Genomic DNA, 21,625 nt, shown 5'->3' with positions numbered 1-21,625 from the left:
GTGGAGGGGTTGTGGGGTGGCAGTGGGGTCAGAAGCAAAGAGTGGGTTGGGCAGAGCCCCATGTGGACCCAGGGGCTGTGGGTCTGACAGAATGTTGCAGAGTCAACAGAGGGTATAGTTTTGGGGAGAATGTGAGTTTGCATTTGATTCTAGCCATATTGAGTTTGAATTTGTAGTGGAACAGTCCAGAGAAACATTCTTAGAGTAAGGGGTTTGGAACTGAGTCAAATGGTGTGAAGGCTTAGTGCAGAAACTTGTGCTGCTGGCTGGAAGGGTGTCCACGCTGTGCATGCAGGCACTCTGTTCAGCGGATGTGGGAAGAAGAAGTCTGGAGACCCCTGGTTGGGGCGTCACTGAGGAGACAATGGGCCAGATTAGGAAGGCAGTTACGTCTTGAAGAGGAGCTCCTGGGAGTGTCTCTGTAACCTAATAAGTTATAAGAAGTACATATTTGGTCATTCATATGACCAAATATGTATTTCCCAGGTATGTTTGGTCTTCATCCACAGTGTCTGAAAATACTGCAGTCTTAAAGGTGGAATGGGTGTTTCGTCATTTAATGAGAGACTTTTGGACCCCCACTCAAGGACAGGGCCTGGAGGCTGAATCAGCCAATGGCCAATAATTTAGGTGATCATGGCTATGCAAAGAGGCCCCCACAAAGCCTCTGAGAAGGGCCCTCTGCCCTCTCTGCTCCACTTGTTTGGATCCTGCTTCTCTGTCGAGCTTCTCTGCCTGGGGAACCAGATGCCTCCGTGTGCCCCCGAGCCAGGCCCCAGGCTCCTCAAGGACAGAAGCTCTTTTATTTGGGACCCCGCCCTGTGTCTCTCTTCACCTGACTGTTGACTTGTGTCCTTTATTAAACTGGTAAATGTAAGTGTTTTTCTGAGTTCTCTGAGCCACTCTAGCAAATTAATTGAACTGAAGAGGTCATGGGAACCCCGAGTCGGTAGCCAGTATGTCAGAAGCACAGGGAACTAACTGCCTTGGGCTTGCAACCAGCTGTCTGGAGTTGGGGTGGAGGGCAGTCTTGTAGGGTGGAGTCCTTAACCTGGGAATCTAGCTGTATCTCAGGCAGATAGCATCAGAATTGAGTTTTGAATTAACTCACTGCCTGGTGTTAGCATATATAGGAAGACTCCCTCCCATGTACTTAAACACATTGGAATTGGGTCCAGGTGCCCGAATGCAGTTACACTACCAGTACTGCTGTATGTGGTACTGTTACTGTCACATGTACATGCAGGAGGAAAAGACCCCATAGCATTTGGTGTCCGAGGAGTGGGATTTGCAGTCCCACACGTGGTGGGAGGGGCCCAAGCTCACACTGTGCAGGATTCTGCAACTACTTGGTTTTCTGCTCTGAAAGTGATCATTGTACTGTTACTCATTTCTCAGTGTAATTAAATCCTTTTTGAGTATGCTGTAGATTAAATCCTTTTGAGGAGGCAGCTTTGGAACTTAGCCACATTTGTAGCACTGATTCTGTTGCGAGCAGGTTCCAGAGCACTGACTCCGGACATCTGGGAATCATCTATCTTCATGTATTCATAAACAGAGACACAGAGCACAGCTCTAGGACAGTTTGAATTTCCCATCCATTTCTGTTTTCCAGTCTTGAGGATCTGAGGATGCAAACCCTGAGTGTAAACACATGGCTAGGGGGTCCTCTCTTTAGCATCTCAGGATTCTCCTCCGTGGAGGTGTCTCAGGCATCCAGCACCCAGATGCATTAAGAAGGGAGCTGACAAGAGTGGCTGTACATGAACGTGCATGTGCGTTTCTTGCCTGTGGCAGCAGCCTGCCTCCAAAGCGGGGTCTGAGGGGTGAGCTCTTGTGTGCCTGGAGTCAGTACTGGCATGTCTGGGAAACCCAGCGTGGTCCCAGAGCCCAGCACTCCTTCACTGGGTCTGCCCAGTGCTCATCGGGGATCCTGTGGCAGAATCGGCCCCATGGGACAGAGGTCCCGGAACAAGTGGTGACAGTGCAGGTCTGTGCCATGGCTGCAGGGTGGGTGAGGGCCACTTTCACTCCCGAGGGGAAGGTTCACCTGTGGGGGCTGTTCGCCAGGGGCCTGTCGCCTACTTCATGGCTTTGCTTCCTAGTTTCTCTATGGCCTTTTCTCCGTAGATGACCGTCCTGTGAGAGAGAGTGAGCGCAAAGCATCCCAGCTACATTTTGCTTCAGAGGAGTCACTCGACTCAAAGCAGAGCATCCCAGATGTTTTCAGAGCTGGAAGGTATGAACAGAAGGGGTATATGAACATTGAGAGAAGTGGTTCAGACTCACCTGTTGAGAGAATGTTTACCTAAAAGATAGAAATTGCTGCATCAACTAAAAGATATCGACTGTGTGCACTGATCGCCACCCATAGGGCAGACTCCTGGGGGAACAGGGAAGGAGAAGCACGTGGGCACCAGCTGTGGCTCGGGGAAACGGTGACATGGAGTCTCTCTCTTCCTTTTGTCCACATTTTCTATAAGTTATTTTACAATATTTAAGAAGTTTATTAAATGCATAAGATCAAATAGCACAAAGTGATGATCCGTTCATCCCCATCATGTGGAGGCAGCCACTATGCAGTTCTGCAGTTGATCCTGCCTCCGGGTTCTGTGTGAGTCACTTTCTTCTCTCCAGATAGGATGGCTACACCGCCACCTCTGGGTGTGAGCACTCCGAGCGGGACCTGACTGCCGCCACAGCCCTTCCTCCCCCGTCCACCTCTGGTGTGGCGACGGTCTGTGGGCAGGCTCCTTCCTGTGTTCCCTGCTCAGTGCCCTAGGCCAGCGGTCCCAGGACTGCTTTAGTGGGAGCCCCACCTCCATGCCACCCCCAGTTCCTGGTACCTGCAGCTTTGTGTCTAACTACATTTTCAGGGTTGAGAGTATTTAAATGTGTTCTGACGCCATGAAGTATCTTCATGCTTTGTGTATGGGTTGAGTGTAGAGAATGAAAATCAATAAACCATATTTATGTTGCTTTTGCCAGGATTTATATACCTTTTCTTGTATACCATTTTGTTTTTTTGTTTTTTTGGTTTTTTTTAGAGGGCATATCTTATATTTATTATCAAATGGTTGTTAACAACAATAAAATTCTGTGTAGGGGACTCAATGCACAATCATTAATCAACTCCAAGCCTAATTCTCAACAGTCTCCAATCTTCTGAAGTATAACGAACAAGTTCTTACATGGTGAACAAATTCTTACTTAGTGAATAAGTTCTTACATGGTGAACAGTGCAGGGGCAGTCATCACAGAATCTTTCGGTTTTGATCACGCATCATGAACTATAAACAATCAGGTCAAATATGAATATTCGTTTGATTTTCATACTTGATTTATATGTGGATCCCACATTTCTCCCTTTATTATTATTATTATTTTTTTTAATACAATGCTGAAGTGGTAGGTAGATGTAAGATAAAGGTAAAAAACTTAGTTTAGTGTTGTAAGAGAGCAAATGTAGATGATCAGGTGTGTACCTGTAGATTATGTGTTAATCCAAGCTAGACAAGGGCAACAGAACATCCATGGATGCAGAAGATTTCTCTCAAAACAGCGGGGGAGAGGTTCTAAGCCTCACCTCTGTTGATCCCCAATTTCTCACCTGATGGCCCCCCTGCGACTGTGCCTGTCTTAGGTTGTTCCTTCCTTGAGGAATCTTACCTGTCTCTGGCTAACCAGTCATCTTCCGGGGCTATACAGGGAAATGTAAAGTTGGTAAGTGAGAGAGAAGCCATATTGTTTGAAAAGGTTAGCTTTTTACTTCTTTGCAGATTTATGCCCTGTGGCTTTTATGCCCAGCATTTGTCTTGAGGTGTCTTTACCACTTGGAAGAATTATGATACTCAGTAAATTCGATATGAGGCACGAATTCTATTTAAGGGTTGTAATTAGGAAGGAAGAAGAAAAGCTATAGAAGTAGCATATGGAAGAAAACATGGGAAGATTGATTATTTCTTTGACATATCTTCTTGTAGAGTAATTTAAGCATGTATACGTTTTAAACTACTAATTAAATTGTGCACACACATTAACATAATAGGAATACAGTTACATAACCAAAGCAGATCTATAATTACCAGCCATCTCCAGTGAGGCCAAGAAAAACAGTTAGGCACCCTAGGCATTTGTGAAAATTTGTCTATGATATGATGGATATTGTCCAACTGTACTTGAACAGTCTGAGAGAAATCAGACAAATTAAAACAGCCCATTCCTGGGAACTGTTCACATCCCATATGTTCTTTTAACAGTAGATAGTCTGTAGTTGTAAGATTTTGGAGTGCTACAACTTGCACTTCTCCTAATTCTTGGTTGAGTTCCAACAGTGTAGATCCAGTCAAATTTGTTGTTTTACTGTATGCACAGGCCAACTTAGATATCTCCTTCTTCATTCCAATGGCAAGTCCAGGAACCGGTGGGATGAATGCAGCTACAACTGCAGCATCGCCTGGATCTTTGTTGAGGTTTTTTGATGATCATCTTCTGGTATGACTCCTCCAGAGAGTGCTGATGTTGGAAGTTCTTCATATCGTTTCTTAGTTCATTTTCTGGGTAGCCAAATTAGGCTTTGATCCTCTGTATAAACACAAACAGACCCTTTGCCCACACTTTGATCTGCCCTTTATACCATTGTGTAGAATTCATTGGAGGTCACCACACAGGAACTGCTTTTTTTTTTTTTTTTTTAAGAGAAAGGAATATTATCAGAAAAGTGTACCTCCATAGCCAATCATCTGACACCCTTTAAGTGATCAAAATTAAGGATATTTAAAGCATGCATTAATCGTTGATTTACAGTTAGTTTTATCCTATCAGGGAGTAATTCCCCTTTTCTTTCTTCCTTTCTTTTTTTTTTTTTTTGTTATCTTTAATCTACACTTACATGAAGAATATTATGTTTACTAGGCTCTCCCCTATACCAGGTCCCCGCTATAAACCCCTTTACAGTCACTGTCCATCAGCATAGCTAAATGTTGTAGAATCACTACTTGTCTTCTCTGTGTTGTACAGCCCTCCCCTTTCTCCCACCCCCGCTATGCATGCTGATCTTAATACCCCCCTTCTTCCTCCCTCCCCCTTATCCCTCCCTACCCACCCATCCTCCCCAGTCCCTTTCCCTTTGGTATCTGTTAGTCCATTCTTGGGTTCTGTGATTCCGCTGTTATTTTGTTCCTCCCGTTTTTCCTTTCTTCTTATACTCCACAGATGAGTGAAATCATTTGGTATTTCTCTTTCTCCACTTGGCTTATTTCACTGAGCATAATACCCTCCAGCTCCATCCAAGTTGCTGCAAATGGTAGGATTTGCCCTCTTATGGCTGAGTAGTATTCCATTGTGTATATGTACCACATCTTCTTTATCCATTCATCTACCGATGGACATTTAGGTTGTTTCCAATTCTTGGCTATTGTAAATAGTGCTGCGATAAACATAGGGGTGCATTGGTCTTTCTCAAACTTGATTGCTGCATTCATAGGGTAAATTCCTAGGAGTGCAATTCCTGGGTCAAATGGTAAGTCTGTTTTGAGCATTTTGATGAACCTCCATACTGCTTTCCACAATGGTTGAACTAGTTTACATTCCCACCAACAGTGTAGGAGGGTTCCCCTTTCTCCACAACCTCGCCAACATTTGTTGTTGTTTGTCTTTTGGATGGCAGCCATCCTTACTGGTGTGAGGTGATACCTCATTGTAGTTTTAATTTGCATTTCTCTGATAATTAGCGATGTGGAGCATCTTTTCATGTGTCTGTTGGCCATCCGTATTTCTTTTTTGGAGAACCGTCTGTTCAGTTCCTCTGCCCATTTTTTAATTGGATTATTTGATTTTTGTTTGTTGAGGTGTGCGAGCTCTTTATATATTTAGGACGTCAAGCCTTTATCGGATCTGTCATTTACAAATATATTCTCCCATACTGTAGGGTTCCTTTTTGTTCTATTGATGGTGTCTTTTGCTGTACAGAAGCTTTTCAGCTTAATATAGACCCACTTGTTCATTTTTGCTGTTGTTTTCCTTGCCCGGGAAGATATGTTCAAGAAGAGGTCGCTCATGTTTATGTCTAAGAGGTTTTTGCCTATGTTTTTTTCCACGAGTTTAATGGTTTCATGGCTTACATTCAGGTCTTTGATCCATTTTGAATTTACTTTTGTATATGGGGTTAGACAATGGTCCAGTTTCATTCTCCTACATGTAGCTGTCCAGTTTTGCCAGCACCATCTGTTGAAGAGACTATCATTTCGCCATTGTATGTCCATGGCTCCTTTATCAAATATTAATTGACCATATATGTTTGGGTTAATGTCTGGAGTTTCTAGTCTGTTCCACTGGTCTGTGGCTCTGTTCTTGTGCCAGTACCAAATTGTCTTGATTACTATGGCTTTATAGTAGAGCTTGAAATTGGGGAGTGAGATTCCCCCTACTTTATTCTTCTTTCTCAGGATTGCTTTGGCTATTCGGGGTCTTTGGTGTTTCCATATGAATTTTTGAATTATTTGTTCCAGTTCATTGAAGAATGTTGCTGGTAATTTGATAGGGATTGCATCAAATCTGTATATTGCTTAGGGCAGGATGGCCATTTTGGCGATATTAATTCTTCCTAGCCACGAGCATGGGATGAGTTTCCATTTGTTAGTGTATCTTTAATTTCTCTTAAGAGTGACCTGTAGTTTTCAGAGTATAGGTCATTCACTTCTTTGGTTAGATTTATTCCTAGGTATTTTATTCTTTTTGATGCAATTGTGAATGGAATTGTTTTCCTGATTTCTCTTTCTATTTGTTCATTGTTAGTGTATAGGAAAGCTACAGATTTCTGTGTGTTAATTTTGTATCCTGCAACTTTGCTGTATTCCGATATCAGTTCTAGTAGTTTTGGGGTGGAGTCTTTAGGGTTTTTTATGTACAGTATCATGTCATCTGCAAATAGTGACAGTTTTAACTTCTTCTTTACCAATCTGGATTCCTTGTATTTCTTTGTTTTGTCTGATTGCCGTGGCTAGGACCTCCAGTACTATGTTAAATAGCAGTGGGGAGAGTGGGCATCCCTGTCTAGTTCCCGATCTCAGAGGAAAAGCTTTCAGCTTCTCGCTGTTCAGTATAATGTTGGCTGTGGGTTTATGATATATGGCCTTTATTATGTTGAGGTACTTGCCCTCTATTCCCATTTTGCTGAGAGTTTTTATCATGAATGGATGTTGAATTTTGTCAAATGCTTTTTCAGCATCTATGGAGATGATCATGTGGTTTTTGTCTTTCTTTTTGTTGATGTGGTGGATGATGTTGATGGATTTTCTAATGTTGTACCATCCTTGCATCCCTGGGACGAATCCCACTTGGTCATGGTGTATGATCCTTTTGATATACTTTTGTATTCGGTTTGCTAATATTTTATTAAGTATTTTTTGCATCTACATTCATCAGGGATATTGGTCTGTAATTTTCTTTTTTGGCGGGGTCTTTGCCTGGTTTTGGTATTAGGGTGATGTTGGCTTCATAGAATGAGTTTGGGAGTATTCCCTCCTCTTCTATTTTTTGGAAAACTTTAAGGAGAATGGGTATTATGTCTTCTCTGTGTGTCTGATAAAATTCCGAGGTAAATCCGTCCGGCCCAGGTGTTTTGTTCTTGGGTAGTTTTTTGATTACCGTTTTAATTTCTTTGCTGGTAATTGGTTTGTTTAACTTTTGTGTTTCTTCCTTGGTCAGTCTTGGAAGGTTGTATTTTTCTAGGAAGTTATCCATTTCTTCTAGGTTTTCCAGCTTGTTGGCATTTAGGTTTTCATAGTAGTCTTTAATAATTCTTTGTATTTCTGTGGAGTCTGTCGTGATTTTTCCATTCTCATTTGTGATTCTGTTGGTTTGTGTTGATTCTCTTTTTCTCTTAATAAGTCTGGCTAGAGGCTTATCTATTTTGTTTATTTTCTCAAAGAACCAGCTCTTGGTTTCATTGATTTTTGCCATTGTTTTATTATTCTCAATTTTGTTTATTTATTCTCTGATCTCTATTGTGTCCCTCCTTCTGCTGATTTTAGGCCTCATTTGTTCTTCTTTTTCCAATTTCGATAATTGTGATGTTAGACTATTCATTTGGGATTGTTCTTGCTTCTTAAAGTGTGCCTGGATCGCTATATACTTTCCTCTTAAGACTGCTTTCGCTGCGTCCCACAGAAGTTGGGGCTTTGTGTTATTGTTGTCATTTGTTTCTATATATTCCTTGATCTCTATTTTAATTTGGTTGTTGATCCATTGATTATTTAGGAGCATGTTGTTAAGCCTCCATGTGTTTGTGAGCCTTTTTGTTTTCTTTGTAGAATTTATTTCTAGTTTTATACCTTTGTGGTCTGAAAAGCTGGTTGGTAGAATTTCAATATTTTGGATTTTGCTGAGGCTCTTTTTGTGGGCTAGTATGTGGTCTATTCTGGAGAATGTTCCATGTGCACTTGAGAAGAATGTATATCCTGTTGCTTTTGGATGTAGAGTTCTATAGATGTCTATTAAGTCCATCTGCTCTACTGTGTTGTTCAGTGCTTCCATGTCCTTACTTATTTTCTGCCCGGTGGATCTATCCTTTGGGGTGGTGGTGTGTTGAAGTCTCCTAGAATGAATGCATTGCAGTCTATTTCCCCCTTTAGTTCTTTAGTATTTGTTTCACATATGCTGGTGCTCCTGTGTTGGGTGCATATATATTTAGAATGGTTATATCCTCTTGTTGGACTGAGCCCTTTATCATTTTGTAGTGTCCTTCTTTATCTCTTGTTACTTTCTTTGTTTTGAAGTCTTATTTTGTCTGATATTAGTACTGCAACCCCTGCTTTCTTCTCGCTGTTGTTTGCCTGAAATATGTTTTTCCATCCCTTGACTTTTAGTCTGAACATGTTTTTGGGTTTGAGGTGAGTTTCTTGTAAGCAGCATATAGATGGGTCTTGCTTTTTTATTCATTCTATTACTCTGTGTCTTTTGTTTGGTGCATTCAGTCCATTTACATTTAGGGTGACTATTGAAAGATATGTACTTATTGCCATTGCAGGCTTTAAATTCGTGGTTACCAAAGGTTCAAGGTTAGCCTCTTTAGTATCTTACTGCCTAACTTAGCTCGCTTATTGAGCTGTTATATACACTGTCTGGAGATTCTTTTCTTCTCTCCCTTCTTATTCCTCCTCCTCCATTCTTCATATGTTGGGTGTTTTGTGCTGTGCTCTTTCTAGGAGTGCTCCCATCTAGAGCAGTCCCAGTAAGATGTCCTGTAGAGGTGGTTTGTGGGAAGCAAATTCCCTCAGCTTTTGCTTGTCTGGAAATTGTTTAATCCCACCATCATATTTAAATGATAGTCGTGCTGGATACAGTATCCTTGGTTCAAGGCCCTTCTGTTTCATTGTATTAAATATATCATGCCATTCTCTTCTGGCCTGTAGGGTTTCTGTCGAGAAGTCTGATGTTAGCCTGATGGGTTTTCCTTTATAGGTGACCTTTTTCTCTCTAGCTGCCTTTAAAACTCTTTCCTTGTCCTTGATCTTTGCCATTTTAATTATTATGTGTCTTGGTGTTGTCCTTCTTGGGTCCTTTCTGTTGGGGGTTCTGTGTATTTCCGTGGTCTGTTCGTTTATTTCCTCCCCCAGTTTGGGGAAGTTTTCAGCAATTAGTTCTTCCAAGATACTTTCCATCCCTTTTCCTCTCTCTTCTTCTTCTGGGACCCCTATAATACGGATATTGTTCCTTTTGGATTGGTCACACAGTTCTCTTAATATTGTTTCATTCCTGGAGATCCTTTTATCACTCTCTATGTCAGCTTCTATGTGTTCCTGTTTTCTGGTTTCAATTCCATCAATGGCCTCTTGCATCCTATCCATTCTGCTTATAAATCCTTCCAGAGTTTGTTTCATTTCTGCAATCTCCTTTCTGGCATCTGTGATCTCCCTCCGGACTTCATCCCATTTCTCTTGCGTATTTCTCTGCATCTCTGTCAGCATGTTTATGATTTTTATTTTGAATTCTTTGTCAGGAAGACTGGTTAGGTCTGTCTCCTTCTCTGGTGTTGTCTCTGTGATCTTTGTCTGCCTGTAGTTTTGCCTTTTCATGGTGATAGGAATAGTTTGCAGAGCTGGGACGAGTGATGGCTGGAAGAACTTCCCTTCTTGTTGGTTTGTGGCCCTCCTCTCCTGGGAGAACAGTGACCTCTAGTGGCTTGTGCTGGGTAGCTGCGCACAGACAGGGCTTCTGCTTCCTGCCTGGCTGCTATGGAGTTTATCTCCGCTGTTGCTGTGGGCGTGGCCTGGCTGGGTCTGGTGCCCCAAAGTGGTGGAGTCGAGTTGGAGGGGGAGCGGCCGGGAGGCTATTTATCTCCGTAAGGGGCCTCCCTGCTCCCTGCAGCCCAGGGGATTAGGGTGCCCAGAGATCTCCGGATTCCCTACCTCTGGATTAAGTGTCCTGCCCTGCCCCTTTAAGACTTCCAAAAAGCACCCGCCAAAACAAAAGAACGACCACGAATGAATGAATGAAATTTAAAGAATAAAAATAAATAAATAAAAAATGGCCGCTCAGTTTTCTTTATTCTCTGGCGCCAGCCTCAGGCACCTGCTCACCGGTCTTGCTGCCCTGTTTCCCTAGTATTGGGGTCCCTATCCCTTTAAGACTTCCAAAAAGCGCTCGCCAAAACAAAACAACAACAACAACAACAACACAAAATGGCCGCTCGCTTTTCTTATGTCCTCCAGCGCCAAGCCTCCGGTACCCGCTCACCATTCTTGCTGCCCTGTTTCCCTAGAATTCAGGGCCCCGTGTATGCACTGTGTCTGCGCTCTGGTCCGGATGGCTGGGGCTGGGTGTTCAGCAGTCCTGGGCTCCGTCTCCCTCCCGCTCTCCTGCTCTTCTCCCGCCGGGAGCTGGGGGGAGGGGCGCTTGTGTCCCATGGGGCTGGGGCTTGTATCTTACCCCCTTCGCGAGGCACTGTGTTCTCACATGTGTGGATGTGGTCTGGATGTTGTCCTGTGTCCTCTGGTCTTTATTCTAGGAAGTGTTGTCTTTGTTATATTTTCATAGATATATGTGGTTTTGGGAGGAGATTCCCACTGCTCTACTCACACCGCCATCTTGGCTCCGCCCCCCGTATACCATTTTGTTTTGTCTGAAACTTTTAAAAGTTTCCTTGAATTTTATGCCTTACCTCATCCATAAATTCCTCTAATGTAGGATTGGCCAAGTATTTTGTGTAAAGGGCTGGAGAGTGAATATTTTTGGTTCTGTGGACCTTAATGGTCTGTCTCAATTTACAAACTCTGCCTGTGTATCATGAAAGCAGCCATTGGCCATACCTAAACTAATGACCATGTTTCAGTAAGACAGACAGTGGCCCAGATTTGACTTGTGGGCCATACTTTGCCCACTTCTGTTCTGTGTCTGAAGACTCATTCCAAGTCCTTGGGATTCTTCTATTCCCTTAGGTGCCTCCCTGTAACCCCCTCCCCTCACTTCCCCATTTCAAACCAGTCCAATTCGGGAGTAGATAATACCCTTTGCAAATGGTCTGAATGTGTGTGTCCCTTACAAATTCTTATGTTGGAATCCTAGAGTAATGGTGTTAGGAGATAGGGCCTTTGGGAGGTGATAAGGTCATGAAGGTAGAGCCTCCATGACTGGATTAGTCTCTTATAAAAGACCCAGCAAAGTCCCTGCTTCCTCCTCCATGTGACTTTATGGGTCACATAGTGTCAGTTCTCTGACCCTCTTCTCTAATACTGAGTTGGTTGTTCTGGGTCTTTTGCCTCCATATAAACTTGAGAATCACTTTGTTGATATCCAGAAGGTACCTTGCTAGGATTTTGACTGGGATTGCATTGAATATATAGATGGAGTTGGGAAGAGCCGACACCTTGACAGTATTGAGTCCTATCTATAAACATGGAATATCTGTCCATTCATTTAGTTCCTCTTTGATTTCATTTATCAGAGGTTTGTAGTTTTCCTCCTGTAGATTTTGTACATATTTTGTTAGATGTCTGCCTAAGTATGTCATTTTTTGATGCTGATGTAAATGGTATTATGTTTTTTATTTTCAAATTTTAGTTCCTTGCTGGTGTATAGAGGAAGATGATTAGCTCTTGTATATTAACCTTGCATATTTGTTTTCTAGGGCTGATGCAACAAAGTACCGCAAACTGGGTGGCTTAAAATAACAGAAACTTTTTGTCTCACAGTTCTTAAGGCTAGGATCTGAAATCAAGATATTGGCTCTCTCTGGGAGCTGTGAGGGAGAATCCATTCCAAGGTTCTCTGAGCCTCTGGCAGTTTGCTGGCAGTCATTGGTGATCCTTGGTGTGTGGATGCCTCCCCCCGGCCTGCTGTTTTCACAAGGCATCTTCTACCCATGCCGTTACATAGAACCTCCCTTCGTGCATGCTTGTTTCTGTGTCCAGATTTCCCCTTTTTATAAGAATATCAATCACATTGGATTAGGGCTGACCCTCAGACCTCATATTCACTTGATTAACTCTGTAAACCCCTCCTCCAAATAAGGCCAAGTTCCGGGTTATTGGGTGTTAGGACTTAAGCATATCTTTTTGGCGATACATTGTGATCCACAACATTTTGTACTTTGCAAACTTGCTATAATCATTTATTAGTTTTATTAGTTAGGGTTTTTTTTTTTTGGTAGATTCTGTGGGATTTTCTACCTAGATAATCATGTGTCTGTGAACAAAGACAGTTTTATTTCTTCCTTCCCAGTCCGTGTACACTCTATTTCCTTTTCTTGTCTTACTGCATTAGCTGGAACTTCCAGTACAGTGTTGAAAAGGAGTGGGGAGAGGGGACACACTCACCTAGTTCCTGCTCTTAGTGGGAAAGCTTTGAGTGTCTCACCATTAAATATAACAGCTCTAGGTTTTGTAGATGGTCTTTACCAAGCTGAGGAAGTTCCCCTCTATTCCTAGTTTGCTGACTATTCATTTTCATCATGAATGGGTGTTGGATTTTATCAAGTGCTTTTTCTGCATCTATGGATATGATCATGTGATTTTTCTTTTTTAGCTTGTTTATGTGATGGTTACATTAATTTTCAAATATTGAACTAGACTTGCATACCTAGAGTAAAACCCGCTTGGTCATAGTGTATAATTCTTTTTGTTCATTGTTGGATTCAATTTGTTGATCTTGCTGATGGTTATTGTATCTGTGTGTATGAGAGTTGTTCTCTGGTTTTCCTGCATTCTCTTTGCTGGTTCTGGTGTTGGGAATATGCTGGCCTCACAGAACAAGTCAGGAAGCATTCCTTCTGGTTGTGTGTTCCAGGAGAGATTATAGAGAACTGAGCAATTTCTTCTTTAAATGTTTGGTAGAACTCACCAGTGAACTCAACGGGACCTGATGTTTTGGAAAGCTATTAATTCTTGATTGTCTTTAATAAATATGTCTGTTCTGGTTATCCATTCTTCATTGTGCGAGTTTTGGTGGATTGTGTCTGTCCAGGAGTCGGTTCATTTCATCTCAGCTGTCAAGCATGTGGGTACAGAGTTGTATATAGCACTCCTTTACTGTTCTTTCAGTGCCCGTGGGATCAATAGTAGTGTTCCCTTCTTGATTTCTCATGTAAGTAATTTGTGTCTTTTTTTCCTGGCATAGAGAGTTTTTTCAATTTTATTGATGTTTTTAAAGAACTAGGTTTTGGTTTTGTTGATTTTCCTATTGGCTTCCTTTTTTCAATTTCATTAATTTCTGTCTTTTTTTCTTTTTACTTTGGATTTAATTTGCTCTTTGTCTAGTTTATGAAGGTGGAAGCTTGGGTCATTGATTTCAGATCTTACTGTTTTTCTAATATGTGCACTCATGGCTATAAATTTCCCTCCAAGTACTGCTTTCACTGCATCATCCCACAGATTTTGGTAAGATGCATTGCTTTTTAATTCAGAATATTTAAAAATCTGTCTTTGAAAAATTCTTCTTTGACTTATGTGTTACTTAGAAACATCTTTAATCTCCAAGTATTTTGGGGTTTTCCATTTATCTCTCTGTTGTTAACCACTAGTTTAATTCCATTGTTGTCTGAGAGCAGACATTGTAAGCTTTTTTTTTTATGGATTTAGCTATCACAAGTGAGAGGTAGGTTATGGAGTCATCATCCGTCAGGAATTTTATCATTGCCTCTTGTTCTCTGGCAGGAGAGAATTTGAGTCATCACAGCAAAGTCTCCACCTCTTTTGGCCCTTTGTAAGAGTTTTCCCTGAGACAGGCTCTGCCGGTCTTACTGTACTGCTGTGAATGGACCAAAGTGAATAGGTGTGAGTTTTTGTGGTTGAATATGCCTCCACAGCAAATATTCTTTGGTTAATTTGGAGAATATTCGAGTTGCATGTGTTTTAAATACATAGATTACACTGAGTCTTATAGATGGAATGGTGAACCTCCTGGTTAGTATTCATGATTTCCCGGGGAGCCTGTTGCCCCATCTCACCCAGCTCTCGAGCCATTTCCGTCTCCGCTGGTAATGTGGCACCAAGGATGTTTGACTGGCAAGGGTGCTTGGAGGTCCTTGAATACAACACCGGTGGGAAGCGGCAGTTAGCCATGTGGCGGAGTCAGCGCTCCCCAGGCCCACTGTGTCCAGGCAGAGGCACCATGCTTCCCACGGCCTGCTGCCACCTGGCCCTGTGCCGAGTCTCCAGGCCACTGCTTCTGTGGGGCTGTTGGCTGGAGGCTGCAGGTTCCCAGAGGAAATTAACTTGGTACCTGTCTGAAACCAGAAGCTTTTATTATGGTCAAGACTGGGCAGCTCTCTTGGAAGTGTAGACGAGCCCAGCCTTCATAATTAGGATCCACGTTTTCCCTACATCTTAAAGTGAACCACCGAACTTCGGCACGTGCTCCTGGACCGCAGCAGGCCCCGTGGTTGGCCCTGGCCCCAGGAACGGGGACCGGTGGCAAGAGACCTCCTTCTCGGTGCTGTTTCACGCCACCGTCCCCAACACTGCAAGTGGCCCGCTGCTCGTCCAGTTTACGTTTCTTAGCGTTGGGTTTGCCTTTGGACAGACTGGCTCCCTCAGCCATACCCTCCGGCCCCCGGTTCCCCGAGACCTCCGAGAGTTCGCCTCGCCGGCGTTTTGCAACGACCCTTCGAAAGGGCTGATTCCAACCCCTGGGGGCGACGGAAAACCGCGGGCACCCGCGGCAAGGCCAACCGGGCCGCGCCTCCCCCGCGCCTGGTGAAGGCACCCTGCCGGCAGCAAGCACCTCGGCGGGAACCCAGGCCCTCGGGAGGGGGCTTACATTTGCACGTCCCCTTCTCCGAGGCGTCCCTCGGGGCTGCCCAGTCCAGCCACAGCCTAGGCCAGGCTGTGGACGAGCCCGCGCGGGATAATTGGCTGCAGGGAGGCCGGGGCTCCCCCACCTCTGGGAGCGCTGCGGGGTGGGTCAGGAGGCAGGTGGCAAAGGGCTTCTCCCTGGGCCAGCCGGCGCGAGCCCGCGCACCCCTGCGGCCCGCAGCCCCGGGCGGAGGGAGGCGGCACCTGCGTGCTCCTCTGCACCCCGCCTCCAAGAATTCTTTTATTTTATATTTGTTCAGGTGTGTTTCATGGCCCAGAAGGTGGTGAGTGTTTCCTGTGGGCTTGAGAAGCGTGTGTGCTGTGCTGCATCTGGGTGAAATGGGCCAGAGATGTCACTGCATCCAGCTGACTGGTGGTGCCGCTAAGCCCACCTGTGTCCTTACCTATCTCTCCGCTGGGTCTGTCCCCTTCTGATAGAGGGTGGTGGACATCTCCAGCTCAGGTGGGTGCATCTGTCTCACCTTGCAGCTCTGTCAGTTGTTGCCTCATGTGTTTTGATGCTCTGCTGTGAGGTGCATCCACTTTAAGGACTCTATGTCTTCTTGGAGGATGAGCCTCTTTATCTTAGGGAATGGCCGTTTTACCCCTTATAACTTTTCTTGTCCTGGAGTCAGTTCAGTCTGACCTTAACTTAACCTTTCCAGCTTTCTTCTGATTAGTGTCAGCCTGATGTCTATCTCCATCCCTTTATTTTTAAGCCATATATGTCTTTGTGATTCAAGTGGGTTTCTTGTAGACAACGTGTAGTGGGGTTTTGTTTTATGGTCCACTCTGACCATCTCTGTCTTTTCATTGGCGCATTTATGCCCTTGGTGTTCAGAGTGGTAATGGATACAACTGGGTTCATGTTCACCGTATGTGCTGCTGTTTTCTACTCATTGTTCCTCTTTGTTCCTAGTCTTGTTTTCTGCTCTTTTTCTTCCTTTGTGGTTTTAAATGAGCATGTCCTGTGATTTCACTTTCTCTCCTTTCTTAGTATACCAGATATGTCTTTTTTTTAAGTGATTTCCCTAGAGTGCACAGTATACGTTTACAACTAGTCCAAGTCCTTTTCAAATAACTATACCACTTAACAGGCAGTGCATGTCCGTATAATAATGAGGCATTCCTAATCCGCCTGTCCCGGTGTCATCTCTTTCTTCATTCCACTTACACAGAAGCTAACCATGTAACACATGAGCATACCTAACTGTGAAAACGTTGCTGTTTTATTTCTGAGTTATCTGTTAACTCAGAATCAGATCGGTTAAAATAAGAAAAATCTCTTATTCCTTCTCTGATGTTCTTCCTTTCTTTATGTAGATCCAAGGTTCTGACCTACTCTTCTCTCTAAAGAATAAGGCAGGAATACTGGCACCACATTTCCCTCCTCAGTTTCTGTTCATCTGAGGAGGTCTTTATTTCTCCTTCACCTTCGAAGAATCATGGTGCTGGATGCCAAATTCTAGGTTGGTAGTTTTTTTTTTCCCCTCTCAACTCTTTAAATGCTTGTCTCCACTTTTTTCTTGCTTACAGGATTTCTGAGGAGGAATCAGATGTAACTCTTGTATTTGCTCCTCTATATTAAATTGTGTTTCCCTTTGGCTTATTTCAAAATTTTTTTCTTTGTCTTTGATTTTCTCCAGTCTGATGTGTCAGTCCTTGATGTAGTGTTTCGGTCATTTTTCCTGCCGTGGTTTTCTGAGCTCCCTGGAAAAGTGGTTTGGTGTCTGGTGTTAATTTGAAGAAACTTCCAGTCTTCTTCAAATATGTTTAATGTTCCTTTCTCTTTCCTATGTCTCTGGTGTTCTCATATGCATATGTTACACCTATTACAGTCCCACAATTTTTGGGTCTTGTATTCTGGTCTTTTTTTCTCTTTGCTTTTCAGTGTTGGAGGTTGCAGTTGAGAGAGCCTCAAGCTCACAGAGCCCTTCCTTAGCTGTGTCCTGCTGCCAATGCGCCCATCAGAGGCTCCTTCATTTCTGGGACAGTGTTTTTGGCCTTCAGCCTGTCTTTGTGATTCCCAGGATTTCCCGTCATTCTTACAACTCATCAGACCACCCCCCCTTGTTTTTCACGACTGTTCTAAATCATGGGCTAACACCAGCATTTCTGCTGTGTCTGAGTTCTGATGCTGGCTCTGCCTTTTCGAAGTTGTTTTGGCTGTTTGGAGTTGATTGAGATTCCAGATGCATTTTAGGATGGATTTTTCTTTTTCTGCAAAAAGCATCCTTGGGATTTTGACAGGGACTGCATGGATTCTGTAGATTGTTTGGGGGCAGTATTGATATTTTAACACTGTTACATCTTCCAGTCCATGAACATGGGATGTGTTTCCATTTACTTTTGTCTTTAATTTCTTTTAGCAGTGTTTTGTAGTTAGCTGTCCTTGATAATCTCAAGACTGAATTTTCAGGAATTAGAGTTCAAAGGCCCTAGTAAATGACCTGGTACCATCTCCTTATTGCCTAGCAGTAACAGTGGACAGAGGTCCAAAGAGGCTGACATGTATCAGATGTCAAGTTTCTGTGGGCAGACCCTTTTCCTGCAGGTACCCAGGAAACTGAGTAGTAGAAAATAGTGAATGTTATTGACCCCTCAGAGTATCAGATGTCATAAAATCACTATTTGTCGTGTGATTGGGAATCACTTTGAAGAGTGGTTTCTTGAGCTGCCCTTGTTGGAAGTAAGGTACCCTTGAGTGCGTGCACTTTCACAGGTAGGGTTACCTTTGGGAGGATGTTAGCAGTTCATGCAAAAGAGAAATTGGAATGCCACATCCCTGAACACTCTGGGTCCCAAGCATTGCATTGTGGATGCTTGGGGAAGAGTGTGGTGGGGGATTGCAGAGCAGAGGAGCTTTCTGGAACTTCCATTCTTGAACTCACCCCGGTGGGCCCCGTACAGTGCTGAGATGGTGTGGTGACGCACAGGGCCTTGCTTTCTGTTATTGGTTGTCCTGGGTGAGTCTGCATTAGCGGAGGCACCAACCCCTCCTGGAGACCTCTGGCCGTGCTGGCAGTGTGTGGTCTTCCTTCAGTGGCTTTGCTGGCTGGTGTCATGGCACTGAGTTGCTTTTCTTCACAGACCGCGCCGCTCCAGAGCCACGTGCACTGACCCCTCAGCCAAGAAGTGCCTGGTCATGGACGCAGATGATGAGGCGGTCCTGAACTTCATTGCTGAGTGCGAGTGGAACTTGGGCAACCCTCCTGGGAGCACAAGCTCCAGCCAGAGGGAGCGAGAGGCTGGCTTCCATGAAGGTCAGTGCTGCCCCAGCACAAGGCCATAGGTCCTGCCTGTCCTGGGATGTCAACAGAAGTATAGAATCTTCATGAAGTTCTTGTGAACTTGTAAATAGCAATTTGGATTCTGTAATTATAAAAGAAAAAGCCAGTGTGCTTGGGTATGGTCATACTGCATGGTAGTTTAAACTGCATTCTTCCCTAGATTACCAGCAAGAAGTTAAATGTCAGGAGACAGGAAGCTTCCTGTGGCTGGTGGGACTGGTGTCCATGTCAGCCACAACAGGGAGCATTTACTCAGCTCTAGAAGGTGCAGAGTGGCCAGGTCTGGAATTCAGACCCCGCAAGGGCACTGGTGTCTTCCCAGCGCATGGACCTTGTCGCATGGCTGCTATGGGACTCTTGTTTCCCACTAGGCCTTGTATATCAGCTTTAGCTCCTTTTGTGCTGCTTCTATCCTGACTTTCTAAGAGCTTTTCATGAAGACAAGAGGTTGAGGCATAAGTCTGGGCTGAAATCCCAGGATTTACCTGCCATCTGTCCTCTGGATGTCCTCACCAGCCCTGGGGACAGTGGGCCTTTCGGGGACCATTGACCTTTAGGTGGTGGTATTTATTATGGCTTTAATTTGCATTTTCCTGGACCCTAGTGATGGGGTTGTCTTCCTGTGCTTATGGGCCACTTATTCACCTCCTTCTGTGACATTTTCACTCATCTGTCCCTTTTTCTCTTCTTGGCATTGAGTCATGAGAATTTATAATGGGTTTTGAATACAACCCCTTTCTCAGCTACAAGTACTACAGTTTTTCTCCTATTCTGTAGCTTGCCTTTCATGTTAACCATGCTCTGAAGAGCAGTTCTAATCTCAGTGAGGTCCAGTTTATCAGTATCTTCTGGTGCCTTTCGGTATTCTGCAGAGAAATCTCTGCTCGTGCTCATGAGATTTTCTCCTGGGCCTGGAGACGCCGTGTGGCTTCAGTGTTGAGGTCTGTGCCCGCTCTCCCAGCAGGCCTCTAAAGGGATCAGGTCGCCTCCTGCTGCCCCTGCCCTGCCATACCCAGTCGTACTAAGGCCATTTGTTGAAAAGACTGTCTTTTTTCCTTTTGTAAACTTGGCACATTTGTTAATTGAGTTGAACTGAGTCTCCTTTGGACTCTGGATTCTGCCTCACTGATCCACATCTTTGTACCAAGACCATACTGTCCTGGTTCCTCAAGGTACAGTGAGCCTGGGAGCTGGGCAGTGAGCCCCCGACTAGCTCTGTGTGGCAGCTGCTGGTTCCCTCCAGGGTCAGCTGTGTGTTATTAGCTCACAAAGTCCTCTGTCTTACTCAATTTAAGAAATATACTTAATAGATGGCAGATGCTTAAAATGTAATTCTCACTGAAATAAAACCTCTGAAGTGTGTTCTAATGAAATGAGTCCTCAGTCAGCAGAGCAGCAGTGTGGAGCACCCACAGGGAAGGGCCGCAGGGGTGGCGGCCCCAGAGGGTGCTGTCCAGGAGAGAGGCTGCAGAGCCAGACCTGCGGGGAGCCCCTCACAGCACGGCCTGCACTTGCTCTGCGTCCCACCCCAGTAACTCCCACAGCCTCCTGCGCGCCTCTGGCGCAGGCAGACATCCCTCCCCACATTTGCTGTCTGGGGGTTCCTCCTGCTCTGTCATGTTTACTTGTTTCTGGAGCTTTCTGAGATGTGTTGGAAAGACTCTCACACCTTGACACTTACAATGGTGCACCCGCACAGCCTATTCCTCGTCCAGACGGGCTCTGGGGCTTTTCTCTTTAACACACACACACTCTTACACTCTCATGCACACTCACACACACTCATGCACGCGCACACCCATCACACTCTCACGCACACATCTTTCTAAGCGCCAGCTCTGGAAACAGCCCAGGAACTGGTTGTGATCTGATGAGGCCTCTGTCCTCCCGCTTTGCAGCCTCCACAGACCTTGAGGACTCAGCCCCTTCTTCTCAGACGTCAAGTTTGTTGACACAAAAGGGATTGAATCCTTTGCCTGCTCCCAACAAGCACAGGAAGCAAAGAATGCCTGGCGGGAGATTCCAGGTGCCTGCAGATGAGGAGTGCCCAAGCTGCCCGGTGTGGCCAGGCAGGCCCTCCAGCCCCGATGAGGGTCTGAGCCGGCAGAGCAGCTGGGAGGGCCAGAGTGGAGGGGCCTTTCCCCCCTCTGGGGTGCCAGAGCCCGAAGAGCAGTGGCCCCACGGCATGAACGGCCCCAGGAAGGTGAGCATGAGAGGCGGTGGGCTGGGCACAGCGGACGGGCCCTGTGCGCTGCTCCAGTGTCCCTGTGGCCCCAAGGAGAGTGAGGCATTCAAGTGTGCTCACCCTTAGTGCTCGTCACCTCTGTTTAGTTAGACGTGCGCCTCTGTGTGCCACGCCACGCCCGTTTTTGAGGTGGAAACGAGAGGCGGCCTCTCTGTTCTTGCTGCTGGGGGCATTTGTCCCCAAAGTCAGAACCCACTGTCTCGGCCAGCAGAGTCATCCATGCCCTGTCCTGAGTATGGATCCCAGACGTGCCTTCCATGGTTTTCCAGAGGCTTGTCCTGCTTTGGAAGTGCATTTCACTTGGAGCGACCCAGGGCCACGTGGGCACCATGCTGTTGCCTTTGGGATGGGGCCAGTGGGAGACAGACTCACTTCAGATGCGCACAGCCCCACCTGAGCCTAGGCCCCCAATCGCAGCTCTTGGCAGAGGAGTAGGAGAGGGGGATACAGGTGCACTGAAGGGCTGTGGGCCTGGGGTGGGGCAAGGACCTTGAAGTGGGGTCCCTCATGGCTGGTTGGCTTTCGGTGGTCAGTCCTGATTTGGAAACAGAAGAAACTCAGGGGGCAGGGGTCGTTGTCCAGTGTGGGCTGGGTGCTGATGTTCCAGGGGGTTTTGGGTGGCCAGCTGCCCCACGGACGGGGGTCCTGAGGTGGGTGTTGAGGTTCTGCCCTTGCAGGTGGTCCCCGCGGTCCATTTGCGTGCTTAATCGCTTGCTGACTGGGCTGGCCGGAGGAAGGAAGGAAGGACTGAGAGTGTACTTGAGCCTTCCCTGCCCCTGGAGGCAGCCTCCCTCGCCACG

General features: G+C 45.2%; 1 protein-coding gene across 1 annotated transcript in view; it reads left to right on the top strand.

The window, feature by feature from the left end:
• CEP72 (centrosomal protein 72) overlaps positions 1-21,625 on the top strand; it is a 45,816-nt gene that overhangs the window by 13,314 nt on the left and 10,877 nt on the right. Inside the window, exons 6-8 of the mRNA XM_057497516.1 lie at positions 2,131-2,239; positions 18,381-18,553; positions 20,479-20,783. Of these exons, the coding sequence (XP_057353499.1) occupies positions 2,131-2,239; positions 18,381-18,553; positions 20,479-20,783 (587 nt within the window). The remainder of the gene's footprint in view (positions 1-2,130; positions 2,240-18,380; positions 18,554-20,478; positions 20,784-21,625) is intronic.

The sequence above is a fragment of the Manis pentadactyla genome, chromosome 2 (genome assembly GCF_030020395.1).
Source record: "Manis pentadactyla isolate mManPen7 chromosome 2, mManPen7.hap1, whole genome shotgun sequence".
In the NCBI taxonomy this organism is placed as follows: Eukaryota; Metazoa; Chordata; class Mammalia; order Pholidota; family Manidae; genus Manis; species Manis pentadactyla.
Note: the sequence above shows the minus strand (reverse complement) of the source record. Positions and strands in the feature narration are given on the sequence as shown.